The 12,502-nt window shown below is 53.5% G+C and overlaps 2 protein-coding genes across 5 annotated transcripts in view; one reads left to right on the top strand and one right to left on the bottom strand.

Annotated features, from left to right (window-relative positions):
• DGCR2 (DiGeorge syndrome critical region gene 2) overlaps positions 1-5,558 on the bottom strand; it is a 53,288-nt gene extending 47,730 nt beyond the window's left edge. For all 4 annotated transcript variants that reach the window (XM_087828466.1, XM_087828467.1, XM_087828468.1 and 1 more), the window contains exon 1: positions 5,177-5,558. In XM_087828466.1, the coding sequence (XP_087684592.1) occupies positions 5,177-5,255 (79 nt within the window). In that variant the 5' untranslated portion in view covers positions 5,256-5,558. The remainder of the gene's footprint in view (positions 1-5,176) is intronic.
• A 3,577-nt stretch (positions 5,559-9,135) lies between these two features.
• TSSK1B (testis specific serine kinase 1B) lies at positions 9,136-10,245 on the top strand. The gene has a single exon (XM_016204265.2). The coding sequence runs from the start codon at positions 9,136-9,138 to the stop codon at positions 10,243-10,245; it is 1,110 nt and encodes a 369-aa protein (XP_016059751.1).
• The last annotated feature ends 2,257 nt before the right edge of the window (positions 10,246-12,502 follow it).

Below are 12,502 nucleotides of genomic sequence, written 5' to 3'. Positions count from 1 at the left end.
AAAGGACTCTGCATCTTAGACTGACCTGATGTCAATCTAAGAGTGCAGGGAAGCTCATGTCTCCTGGCTGGCTCTCTGCAGTGGTTCCTGACCCTTGCCCAACACACTGGGCAGCCCCAAGCAGTTTCCTCCACAATGACGAACTCCAAAGGAAAGTTCCCCAGGGAACAAGGCTTCTGAGACATGGCAGGAACACAAGGTGGACCTGGAGGACAACTTGGTCCAGCACACCCAACTGGGCTCTTGTTCTCAGCTCTGTCCTAACATGGAGCAGTCAACAGCTGAGGCCAGACAGACAAGAAGCTGATCAAACGGATGGCTGGCTGCCAGGGATCCAGAAGTCAGCCTACAGAGAAGGGCCTGAAGGGATCGGGGTACTGACTAAGGAAAACAACTAATCCAGGTTCACTGAACCAGTCCAGGTTCACTGAAGTGACAGCCACACCAGACAGAGAAGAAGGGAAGAAGGCCAAGAGGCCAGGTCACTTCCTCATGCAGGGGGCAGTCGTCTTCTAAAGCATCAGTGTCAGGCAAGTCCATCAGAGAGGCAGCCAGGCCCTGAGGCTCCAAACTGCAGGTACTCCCAGCCCCTCCAAACCCTAGGCTTGGTGGCTGGTGAACTTCAGGTGAGGATCCACATTTGTGAGAAGCCCTCACCTCTCAGCTGTTAATATCTGCAGAAGCAAGCTTCCCCCAGTGTGAGGCCCAGGCCAGCTGGCTCTGCAGCACTAACCCCCTCAAGTCTTCCATAGGCATTCTTGCAGGCAGCCACAAGGTCCTTGTCCTCACCCCCCCCACCCCCGGGGCAGCTGCAAAACCCGCTGGCTAAGGGAGCTGTTGCTCTTTATGTCAAAATATAAATAGCCATTTGTGCATTTATTCAATAACTGATTTCTGAGTGCCCACTCTGTGCCAGACTAGGCCCAGGAGGCACAGCATGAATGTGACAAAGAGCAAAACATGTCAATATGAACAATCCTAGCCCTGTCCAAAGTGCTGCGGCTGTTTGGTGGGCTTTGCAAAAGCTATACCGCCCCACCACCCCGAACATCAAAAATGACTAGACTCATTCGGCTGTATATATCTGACACTGCTGAAAGCCACTGTGCTCTGCTGCCTGGGGGGGGGGGGGGGGGGGGGACGGACACACAGGACATGAACTGAACCCTCTCCTGATAAATATGCCCTTGTGTGTGTGCACGCAGAGTCCTGCTTACAGTTTAAGGTGATGTCCCTACACTCCCTGATGTACATTTATGAATAACATTTACAGTTGGCCTTTATGAAGCATTTGCTTTATATCAGACACTTCTTAGAACTTTACACCTAACCCATTTTAATTCTAACAACATCTCTATGAAGTTCTGTTGTTAAGTCCATGCACAGATAAGGAAACTGAGGCACAGAGAAGTCAGAGAGTGGGTAGAAGAGCAAGACCTGACACCAAGCAGTGTAGCTCTAGGGTCAAAGTTCTTAAACCACAAAGATGGATTTGCTTTGATCCAACCACAACTGTTCCTCTACAACTCATTTAAAGTAACACCAGAGCCCTGGCCAGGTGGCTCAGTTGGTTGGAGCATCGTCCCATACACCAAAAGATTTCAGGTTCGATTCCCGGTCAAGGCACATATTTAGGTTTAGGGCTCAATTCCTGGCTGAGGTGCACATGGAGGCAATCAATCAATATTTCCCTCTCACATTGATGTTTCTTTCTCTTTCTCTCTCCCCTTCCCTCCCTCCCTTCTTTCCTCTCTCTCTAACATCAATAAACATATCCTCGAGTAAGGATTAAAAAATAAAAATAAAGTAACACCAGACCTGGGGCGAGAGAGAGGAGAGAGACAGAGAGACAGAGAGAGAGAGAGAGAGAGAGAGAGAGCGCGCGACAGAGAGAGAGACAGAGAGAGAGAGAGAGAGAGTGAGTGTGTGTGTGTGTGTGTGTGTGTGTGTGTGTGTGTGTGTGTTAAGGACCGCAGGACATACACAAGCCCCTGGGAAAGGTGCATAATGGGTGTCAGGCCAGACTTCTAGGGCTAAATCTCATCTCAGCCACTTACCTTGATGAGCTCTCTCCATATTCCAATTTCCCCATCTGTAAATGGGGCTAATAACAGTATCTACCTTACAGGGAACACCTGAGTTAACCAATACATGTGATCAAGCCACATCAGACATGCATTTAAAAGAAACTTTGGCAAAGGGTCAGGTTCAACACTCTCATGTTGCCCATTGCCCCACTCTGTGAAAAGCCTTATGCCCTGGCCTGCATCAGAGAAAAGCCAAAAGTGGCTTCGTCCCTGTCCTCAAGGGTTCCACTTCGCAGAAATCAACACCCTCAGCACCCACCTGCTTGCCTGGCTGCCTCCTTCCCACTGGGAAACAGGTTCTGACTGGTGCCCTCTTCACACCCAAAAGTATGGGTCTAAGTCAGGATTCCAGCAGAAAGAATGTAGGCTAAGACCAAAGAAACGGCCCCTGAAAATGCCAGCCAGCAGATCCTGCCTGGAAGGATAAAGAGTACACACAGCACACAAGGAAAACATCTGACCCAGAGTGAGATGTGCCCTTGCTGCCCAAACAAAAAGTGAGGGAGCCAGTTGGTGTCCCCCAATTTTGCAGGGCAAGTCAAGATACCACTGGGGGCCTCTGCAAAGTTCTGATCTGGAGAGTCACGGAATGAAAAGGGTAACTTTGCTCCCTCTGACAGAGCTGCCTCCCTGACCCAGCTCACACCTAAGAGGGATGTCTTCTTTGAAGTCCTCCCCTGCTGCACAAGTACCAATGGTTGGCCACCTCTGACACCTGCCTGGGCTGCCACACTTAGTGGAACGAATTACACCTCAACTCTCCTTCCACACCTAAAGGGCACTCCCAGAGGGAGGAGTTTATTCTCTCCACTTGAGCATCCCTAGTGATGAGCAGGCATCGAGCACTCAGATGCTTGTTGAATTACTGCTGGCCAGTTGGAAGGATATGTGGACAGACAGAAAAGGAGCTGGGGACATTGATCACCTCTATCATCCAGGGAGGATATGCTGGACCTAGAACCAGAGGTACCCCAAGGAAAACAGGTGTGTACGTATAGTGCATGACTTCACTCCTCAGAGTCCAGTGACCTGATGTGCAAAACAGGGACCCAGGAGCCAGAACAGGACGATGACTCACTTCCCTACAGGTGAAGACATGTCTTCTAAGGACTTAATCACAACCACCCACAATCCACTGGCTCTGGTTCCCAAGAACCCATACAGTGCTCTCCTAGACAGGTGGCCCTTTTCCTGGCTTCTCTTCCTACCAAGGCTATCTCAGAACCAGTCACCCTGCTGTCCAGAGAATATCAAGAGCAGTGAGCACCAAGCTGTACTCAGGGAGCCCAGAGAAGTATCACTGGAGAGACTCCAGGTTGACCATGGGACTAGGGCGTTGGCCACTAGTTAGACATTAGGAAGTTGAGAGGTTCAGTGTCTGGGGTGGGAGCCTGGTTACAGCACGGTGGAGGGCTGCACACCACTGTGTTCCCCAGCCTGCCTTTACCCACTGAGGCCTGACAGTGCTCACAGAAGACAGCCCTAGCACATCCACGGACCCCTTTCTGCATTAAAATAACAACACATTAAGCTCTGGCCGTTTGTGGTTCAGTGGTTAGAGCGTTGGCCTGTGCACCGAAGGGTAGTGGGTTGAATTCCTGGTCAAGGGCACATACCTGGTTGCAGATTCCATCTCCACGCCCTCAGGGTGTACAGGAGGCAACCTGTCAATGTGTACACATAGATTTTTTTTTTCTCTCTTCCCCTCCCTTCCTTTTACTCTCTCTGAAAAGCAATGGAAAAAATATCCTCAGGTGAGGATTACCAAAAATAAAAATAAAAACAAAAACAAATAAATAAATACATGTTAAGAATTCTACTTTTTGCCCTGGCCAGGTGGCCCAGTTGGTTGGAGCATCCTCCCATACACCAAAAGGTTTCAGGTTTGATTCCCGGTCAGGGCAAATACCTCAGTTCAGTCTCTGGTCTGGGTGAGCACATGAGGCAACCAATGGGTGTTTCTCTCTCTCCCCCCCCTTCCTCTCTCTCTAAAATCAATAAAAACATATCCTCAGGTGAGAGTTAAAAATAAGAAAATTTTTTTAATTAAAAAAAGTCATACTTTTGAACTGCAGTTATAAAAATAAATGTCTGTATGTGTGCATTACATTCTCTCTGACCTAAATTTTTATTTTCCTGCTGATTTTAAAAGAAATCAAACATTTTCGCAGGCCCTATAAAAGCATTGTGGGCTGCCAGAATTGCGTCTCCTGTGCCTGTTAGATAAATTGGCCCTGTATTTGGGGATTTGATTTTCTTGCTGCAGTTCATAGTAGTAGTACACCAGAAACAGGTAGAGATTAAAAATTTGTCTGGGACCTACTAGCTGCCATGAATGATTCTGAACCCACACCACAGGCTTTTTTACAGAAACACAAGTTCCAAGGGGAGTTCCAAAGGCATTTAATCATCACATACAAGGAGCAGTCCTAAGTACCTGGCACTGTCCAGGCTCCCACGACTGCGACACACATGCGGGGCAGGGCGTCAGTCTCTGCCTCAGGACAGCCGGCGCGCGATGCTGGGCGGCCACCTCGGGTCCGGTCTCTGAACTGAGTACTTCTCAAGTGTAACACCTCACTGAGTAACAATAAGCGACACGGCTACTGCTTTCCGGACGAGGGGTTTCCAGGGCTGAGACGCTGGCATCAACCCACCGCTGGGCGGAAGCAAGGGAAACCAGGTGCCTCCACGAGCTGCTCTCTCGACCTAACCCCAGCCTAACCCCTGCTGCTGGACCAGCAAAGAGAGTGCAGCACCTCAGCGAAAGAAGTCCATCACTCTCGTTTCCATCAACCTCAAAGCATATAGTGCTCCACGGCCGTGTACCCAAAGGTAACATCCCTCGAGAACAAAGTTCCATGGTGTACGAAGAGCTGGAGCCCAGGTAAACTCACGGCACGGTCCCAGCGGTGCCCGCGCCGGGTACGCGGCGGATCGCCAGCAGGCCGAGGCCGGAGCCCTCCCGGGACGCGGCCCCACCAGGCAGAGGATGGTCCCAGGCGACCCCGGCCCCGCCGGCCCCGCCAGCCCCGCCCGCCCGGCCCAGGCCGCCCGCCCCGCCCCCCCGCGTCCTCCTCGCGACGCACCTGGTCGCAGCGGCTCGGTGACGGTGAGCACGAGCAGAAAGAGCAGCAAGAAGGCACCGCTGTCTGCCTTGGGCACCATTTATCCTCCGTTCATCGTCCCCGGGGCGGCCGCGTGACCCCGCGGGGAGGCCGAACCGGGCCTGGCTGAGGGTCGGGGGGCTGGGCCGGGGCCGGGTGCGAAGAGGCAGCGGGAGACTACTCCAGCTGGGCCGCGGCTGCACTGGGCCGCGGGCTCGCGCGCACACTCGGCCTCAGCCTCAGGTTCCGACTGCTGGCTCGCGCGCGCACTCAGCCACAGCCTAGGGTTCCGACTTGGGCTCCGCGCAAGATGGCGGCCGTCCTGTTCGGCTCCGCGACGCCCTTCCTCCCGCCCTCGACGCCGGCGCCGGCCAATGAGCGCTGAGGGGGGGCGGGGCCTGCAAGTTCCCAGTGCTTGCGGACCCTTAGCCGAGCTGGGGCGGAGCCTGGGCAGTATTGCCCGAAAGGGGAGAGGCCGACGGTCCGGACGGTGAGGGGCGGGCCCGACGGGAGTACGGGCCTGAAGGAGTGAAGCGTGCCATTGGCTAAATAGAGAGGTGGGGCTCGGGGGTGGAACCTGAGCAGTAGGGCCTCCTAATAACCTAGGATCCTAGGGTGCAGGGAAGGGGTGGTGGAAGAAGGGCACGGGGACCAAGTTGACACACACAGAAAGGGGCGGGCCCCGTGGGGCCGAAAGGTGAGGAGCAGAGGAGACGGGAGTGGCCTTGGGGGCAGAGGGAGCCAAGAGGGACTGGAACACAAAGTCTCACATCTTGCACACCTGCAGGACGAGGTGCGGTCCGTGGCCCAAGAGTGGGCCCTAAAGTGGCCTTTTCCAGCCCTAGCCGATTTGGCTCAGTGGTTAGAGCGCTGGCCGGAGGACTGAAGGGTCCCGGGTTCGATTCTGGCGAAGGGCACATACCCCTGTTGCAGGCTTGATCCTGGCACTGGTTGGGATGTATGTGGGAGGCAACCAATTGATGTGTCTCTCACATCGATGTTTCTCTCTCCCCGAAAAGCAATGGGGGAAATATATATACCTAGATAGATATGTGGCCTTTTCCAGAAGGGCTGTGCCATGGTGGGGTGGCCCAACTGGTTGGAGCATCCTCCTGAGCACCAAAAAAGTTGCCCTTCAATTCCAGGTCAGGGTACATACCTGGTTGCAGGTTCCATTCCTGGTCAGGGCCCTTATGGGAGGCAATAGATCAATGTTTCTCTTTCTCTCTCTCTCAAGTCAATAAACATATCCTCGAGTGAGGATAAAAAAAATAAAAATAAATTTTTAAAAAAAGGGCTGCAAAGAAAGGATGAGGAGAACTGGAAACACCCAGACCATCTTTGAGGAGGTGGGAAAGGAGGATTGATGCTGTCCAGCACAGGCAGGTGTAGCTTCACTGGTACACGCAACTGAAAATGAGTAAATAGCCTAAAGGAGTGTCATACAAGGAGAGCTGACAGGAAGCCTCGATTCTAGAGAGACCTGTAGTGAAGTAGGCCTCTGGAGGAAGGACCCTGCCTACACAATGGGGAGGAGGAACACCTGCATAGAGTAAAGCCACTGGAGACAATGCTTTAAGTACTGACTTCATACCTGTTATCAGGAACAAGAAGACCATGGGAGGAGACACAGAGATAAGGTGTTCTCAGCAGGGAGAGGAGCAAGCTGTCCAAAGGAAGGACTACCAGCCATACACACAAGGCCTGGCACAGGGTATCAGGGCTGGAAAAGAGGGTGAAGCACTGGTCACACCAGTGTGGCTCAGTTGATTGTTGGCCCATATACGGAGAAGTCACTGTTTTGATTCTTGGTCAGGGTACATGCCCAGGTTGTGGGTTTGACCCCTGGTTGGGGTGCATGTGGGAGGTGACCAATCAATGCTTCTCTGCCACATCGGTGTTTTTCTCTCCCTCTCTAAAAAAATCAATAAAAATATTAAAAAAAAAAAAAAAAGAGGGCCCTGGCCAGCTTTGCTCAGTGGTTACAGTGTCAGCCTGCAGACTGAAGGGTCCTGGGTTCGATTCCAACCAAGGGCACGTACCTCGGTTGCAGGCTTGATCCTGGTCCCAGTTGAGGCGTGTGCAGGAGGCAGCCAATTGATGTTTCTCTCACTTCGATGTTTCTCTTTCTCTCTCTCTCCCCCTTCCACTCTCTCTGAAAAGCAATGGAAAAAATATCCTCAGGTGAGGATTAAAAAAAAAAAAGAGGACCCAGCCGGGCGTGGCTCAGCAGTTGACCATCGACCTGAGATCCAGGCGATCGGGGTTCGATTCCCGGTCAGGGCACAAGCTCATGTTGTGGGCTCCGGCTGATCAATGACTCTCTCATCATTGATGTTTCTATCTCCCTCTCTCCCTCTCCTTTCCTTTCTCTGAAATCAATAAAAGATATATTTAAAAAAAAAAAAAAAAAAAAAGAGGGTGAAGGTGGGAGCAGAGGAGGGGGATGGGCCAAACAAGGCTAGGGAGGCTCCATCCAACGTGGCCCACCTCTAGCCCACCGACTCACTCCCTGGGCACAGTCCTCTCAAACTACCTCAAGGCATGGCTCTCCTTAATGTCCCTTAATTGTGGAACACTCGGGGTCATCTGAGAGGCACCCACTCCCTTGGGGTGGGTATAGCCAAGGTTAAACCCAATACTAGGCCAGACCTGCCTGCTCCAGCTCCTCAGGGCATGGCCCCCTGCAGGTACTAGACAAAGGGGTTGTCATAGCAGAGGGGCTCCACTGCTGGTAGAAGTTGGTCCCTGTCCAATGCTGACCTCTCCACTTGCACCATCCTCAGGGAGCATTCCGGGAGCAGCTGATGGCACTCAAAGCAGGATCCAGGTCCAGGTCCAGCTTCTGCCCCAGCCCTAGATCTGCCCTGGGAGCCCAGCCAAGGCTATGGTCTGGGCAGATCCCCAAGAAGGAACACACACCCAAGAGCAGAAATCCCTGCCAGTGGTCCCCTGCCAGAGCCACTGTCAGAGAAGCTGGCAAAGGTTTGGATGAGAAAAGAGAAGTACAGGGAAGTGAAGAGTCCAGCCAAACCATGCAGGAGAGGACAGAGCCCTGGCTTCATAAAGGCAATGACCCTGGGCCTGGAGTCTTTGCCCTTCCTGATCCACTTCCATTCTTCAGCATGCTGCATGGCCCGCAGGCCACCAGTGTGGTCACAGGCAAGGACTTCTAGGACTGAAGGGAAAGAAAATCAGGGACGTTTCTCCCCAGCTCCTTGCCTGTGGGGTCACTGTGGCCTCCACCTAAGGTCACTGCCTCTCTCAAGGTAGCCCTCTCTACACTACTCTTCCCAGGTTCCAGTGATCATCCTTCCCTTCTTTCAGGAGTGTGTGACTACTACTGGGGTTTCCTAGTAGATCATCCTTCCCTTCTTTCAGGAGTGTGTGACTACTATTGGGGTTTCCTACACTCTGCTCTTACCTTTGTAAACCCTCAGACTGCCTCAACTGGAGTATGTCTTGTTTCCTGCTGAGACCTGGACTGATACAACCATCTGCCCTGGATTTACCGGGTTACAGTAATCAGCCCCATCACTCGTCAAGCAGTCCTAGCTCAGCGTTTGGAGGCACTGGCAGATCAATGTGTCCCCATAGCCCCCTGCTACCTCAGCTCCCAGCCAAGTGTGAGGCCACTCTCAAGTGTGGGCCTTTGGTCTTCTCCAGCCCACTGGCCAGCCTTCCAGGAATCCGAGTCCAAGTGGCTCCAGGCAGAGCCTCATTCCCCCAGGGTACTCCTCCTTTATGACTTCACCCACTGCAGTCACCTGGGAGACAATGCTGAATGTTCCACCCCAGAGTATGGGCCTCTCAGAGGCAGGGACAGCAGGCCCGGCCAGCCTAGAGGACTCTCTGTCCACAGTGTAAATGAGGACACTGCTGGCCCATGTCTTGCAGGGATGTAGAGGGCAGCCTCAGAGGCACTGGGTGCTCCTGGCACCATGGATGATGCTGCCATCCTCAAGCGACGAGGCTATATCATGGGGATAAATTTGGGAGAGGGCTCATACGCAAAAGTCAAATCCGCTTACTCTGAGCGCCTAAAGTTCAATGTGGCAGTCAAGATCATCGACCGCAAAAAAGCCCCCACAGACTTCTTGGAGAAATTCCTTCCCCGGGAAATTGAGATTCTAACCTTGCTAAACCACCGCTCCATCGTCAAGACCTATGAGATCTTTGAGACATCAGATGGTAAGGTCTATATTGTCATGGAGCTAGGGGTCCAGGGTGACCTCCTTGAGTTCATCAAAACCCGGGGAGCCCTGCATGAAGATGATGCTCGAAAGAAGTTCCACCAGCTCTCCTCGGCCATCAAGTATTGCCATGACCTGGACATTGTCCACCGAGACCTCAAGTGTGAGAACCTCCTCCTTGACAAGGACTTCAACATCAAACTGTCAGACTTTGGCTTCTCTAAGCGTTGCCTGCGGGATGACAGCGGCCGACTGACACTGAGCAAGACCTTCTGTGGGTCAGCGGCATACGCAGCCCCCGAGGTCCTGCAGGGCATCCCCTACCAGCCCAAGGTCTATGACATCTGGAGCCTGGGCGTGATCCTCTACATCATGGTCTGTGGCTCCATGCCTTACGATGACTCCAATATCAAGAAGATGCTGCGCATCCAGAAGGAGCACCGCATTAACTTCCCGCGCTTCAAGAACCTGACGGGTGAGTGCAAGGACCTCATCTACCGCATGCTACAGCCGGATGTCAACCGGCGGCTGCATATCGATGAGATCCTCAGCCACTGCTGGGTGCAGCCCAAGGCTCGGGGCCTGTTCTCTGCAGCCACCATCAAGGATGGGGAGAGCTCTGGGGGCACTGATCCCTCATGGATCCCTGAGGCTGGCTCTGACAAGAAGTCTGTCACCAAGCTGGAGTCCCAGAAGGAGGCACACTCTGAGATTAAGCCTGAGTCACAACCAAAGGAGGAGATCCTGCAAGACAAGGTGTCGAAGCAGTTGGATATCGCAAGCCTTACCCTCACAGAGCAGCCGAGCAGGGAGACGGTGGAAGGGGGCTCCCTGAAGCATCCAGAGACACACACCTAGTAAGCCTCTCACATGGCCCAGGGGCTGTTAGGGAATCAGGCAGAGCTCACACCTTTGAGCCTGAGCTCCAAAAAAAGCCAAGTGACAAGCCATTGAAGGAAGACAGTCAGGGATGAGCCATTATTTTCGTCAGTTTCTTTTCCCTCCCTTTGAACTTGGTAACCCACATGGTAAAGAAGCAATAAATAACTATATTAGTGCAAGACTATAAGGTGAATGCCTTTGCCCCAGTTCACTGTGGTCACACAAGGAGATGATCCACCCCCCCACACACACACACCCCAAATTTGGAAGATATATCCTAATGTGCCCAGCCCTGACCATGACCTCAGGCCTGGACCAGAGCAGAGAGTTGAGTGAGGAAGATACTGCTTCAAGAGGGAGGCCATAAGTGTGGTGCTAGGGGAGAGGGGACACAGAGAGGACAGAACCAAGGAAGGCAAGGTGGCTTCCTGTAGAGGAGGGGTAGGAGGGGAACCCACAAAGTTACTGGTGGGGAGGGACCTGCAGAGGGCAGGTAAACCAGCTTCGCTCCCCACTCTGATGGGCAACTTAGTTTTTCTGCTCTGTCCACCAGGGATTCCCTTGTGTCCAGCCAGCTCCCAGTACTCAATGATTTGCTGAGTCATCCCACCCTGTGGTCATTCCCCAGGCCCAGAGGAAGCAGAGGGCTCTGCTGGACAGGCCAGCCACACTCTAGCCCGAATGTCCCACAACTGTGTGGCCTTGACCACACCCTGTTCCCTGGGAGTCCCAGTCTGTCCCTAGGGGTGATGCTCCCTGCCAGAGTAGATGAGCTGATACTGGTGAATAGGAGACAAGACAGGTGTCCTCACAATGCATGCCTGACCACTGCGGCCATCTGTGTCCCACAGAGGGAGCAGGCCTGTGTTTAGCATCACCAAGCATCATGCTCTGCAGGGCCTTGCCCACACTTTGTTATGCAGTCCTCACCTCTGCTGTGGCGGCCCTTTCTCTTCCTGCTCTGCACTCACTGACCACCTCTTGTGGACCTGCAGGGGTTAACACACCAAGAGGGTAAGTGCCTTCAGATTCACCCCTCCCCCACATCTCTGTTTTGGGAAAAATCTCAACCCCAACCTTCTGGAAGAAGTGAGACCCAGAGAGTTCCCCAGACCTGCCCACAGTTAGTCCACTGCTCTACCTGGCTCCTCCCTCCCCATAGCCACCTTTCACACAGACTGTGTTCTCATATGCCCTGCCATTGCCTCTCACAGCACCCAGTCTGGCTCCTTCTCTGACCGAGGGAGCCCAGTGCCTATACTTCAAGGTCCTCCCAGGTATGGCCCCTTCGTGGCCTCCTAGCCTTTTCCCTCACCTCCACACCCTACACACACGTTATAAACATCCCTGCAGACCTTGCCTCTCTCTCCAGGCTCAGCCAAGGGGCCATGGCCTCCACAAGGCCTTCTGGGGGCCCCAACAGCACTCAGCAGCTAGCCACTGAACTCCATCAGGGCAGGCCAGTGAGTGCCCAGGTCCAGGCACAGAACAGGCCTTGAGTAATACTGGAGCAGCCACCCAATTTTCTAGTGAAGACTGAAGGCTCCAGGAGCCCAGTTGTGCAGCTTGTCTGGTGGTAGAGTGGAATTGTAGAGCACAACCGAGTGGAATTGAGATTGGGATGTCCTGAGGAGAGGCTCATGAGTCTCCTCCTCTTGTCATCTCTGCAGCCTGTTGCAGTCCTCAGGGCAGTGGGCAGTGTGTGGCAAGAGGGCCTGGGAGTCGCACTGCAGCCCAGCTAAGAGGTAAGCCTGGGCAGGATTGGCCGTGGGAAGGAGCACTTACTGTGTGCTTCCCAGGTGGGGAGACAGCTCAGAGAGGGTAGAAGACTTCCTGAATCACACAGCATGGAGTAGCAGCCTGGTGACTGAAGCCACACCTCCCCAGGTGGCCTCATATGCTGGCCACTCCTGTGAGCTGCTCAACCCACTGGGCTCAGCCCTGGCTTAGACCTCTCCAGTGACCCCACAAAGGCTTTAGAATCACGACCCTCAACAAGGACACTGTGGCCCACAGTGCTCCCTCGCGCTCCTGCACACACTCCATGCACTGTCCACTCAGGCCATCATGTGCACTAGCAGCCCCCGTGCTGCTCCATGTGGCTAACTCCTAAGGCCTCAGCCTTGCCAGATTTCCCAGCCTCCCCAAGTCCAGTCCCCAGTTCTGTCCTCACAGCTCCATGTTCTCGGTGTCACAGCAGTCACTACTGGGAGTTCACACTCATTGGGACACT

The sequence above is a fragment of the Miniopterus natalensis genome, chromosome 20, assembly GCF_054644295.1.
Source record: "Miniopterus natalensis isolate mMinNat1 chromosome 20, mMinNat1.hap1, whole genome shotgun sequence".
NCBI classification, from domain to species: domain Eukaryota; kingdom Metazoa; phylum Chordata; class Mammalia; order Chiroptera; family Miniopteridae; genus Miniopterus; species Miniopterus natalensis.
Note: the sequence above shows the minus strand (reverse complement) of the source record. Positions and strands in the feature narration are given on the sequence as shown.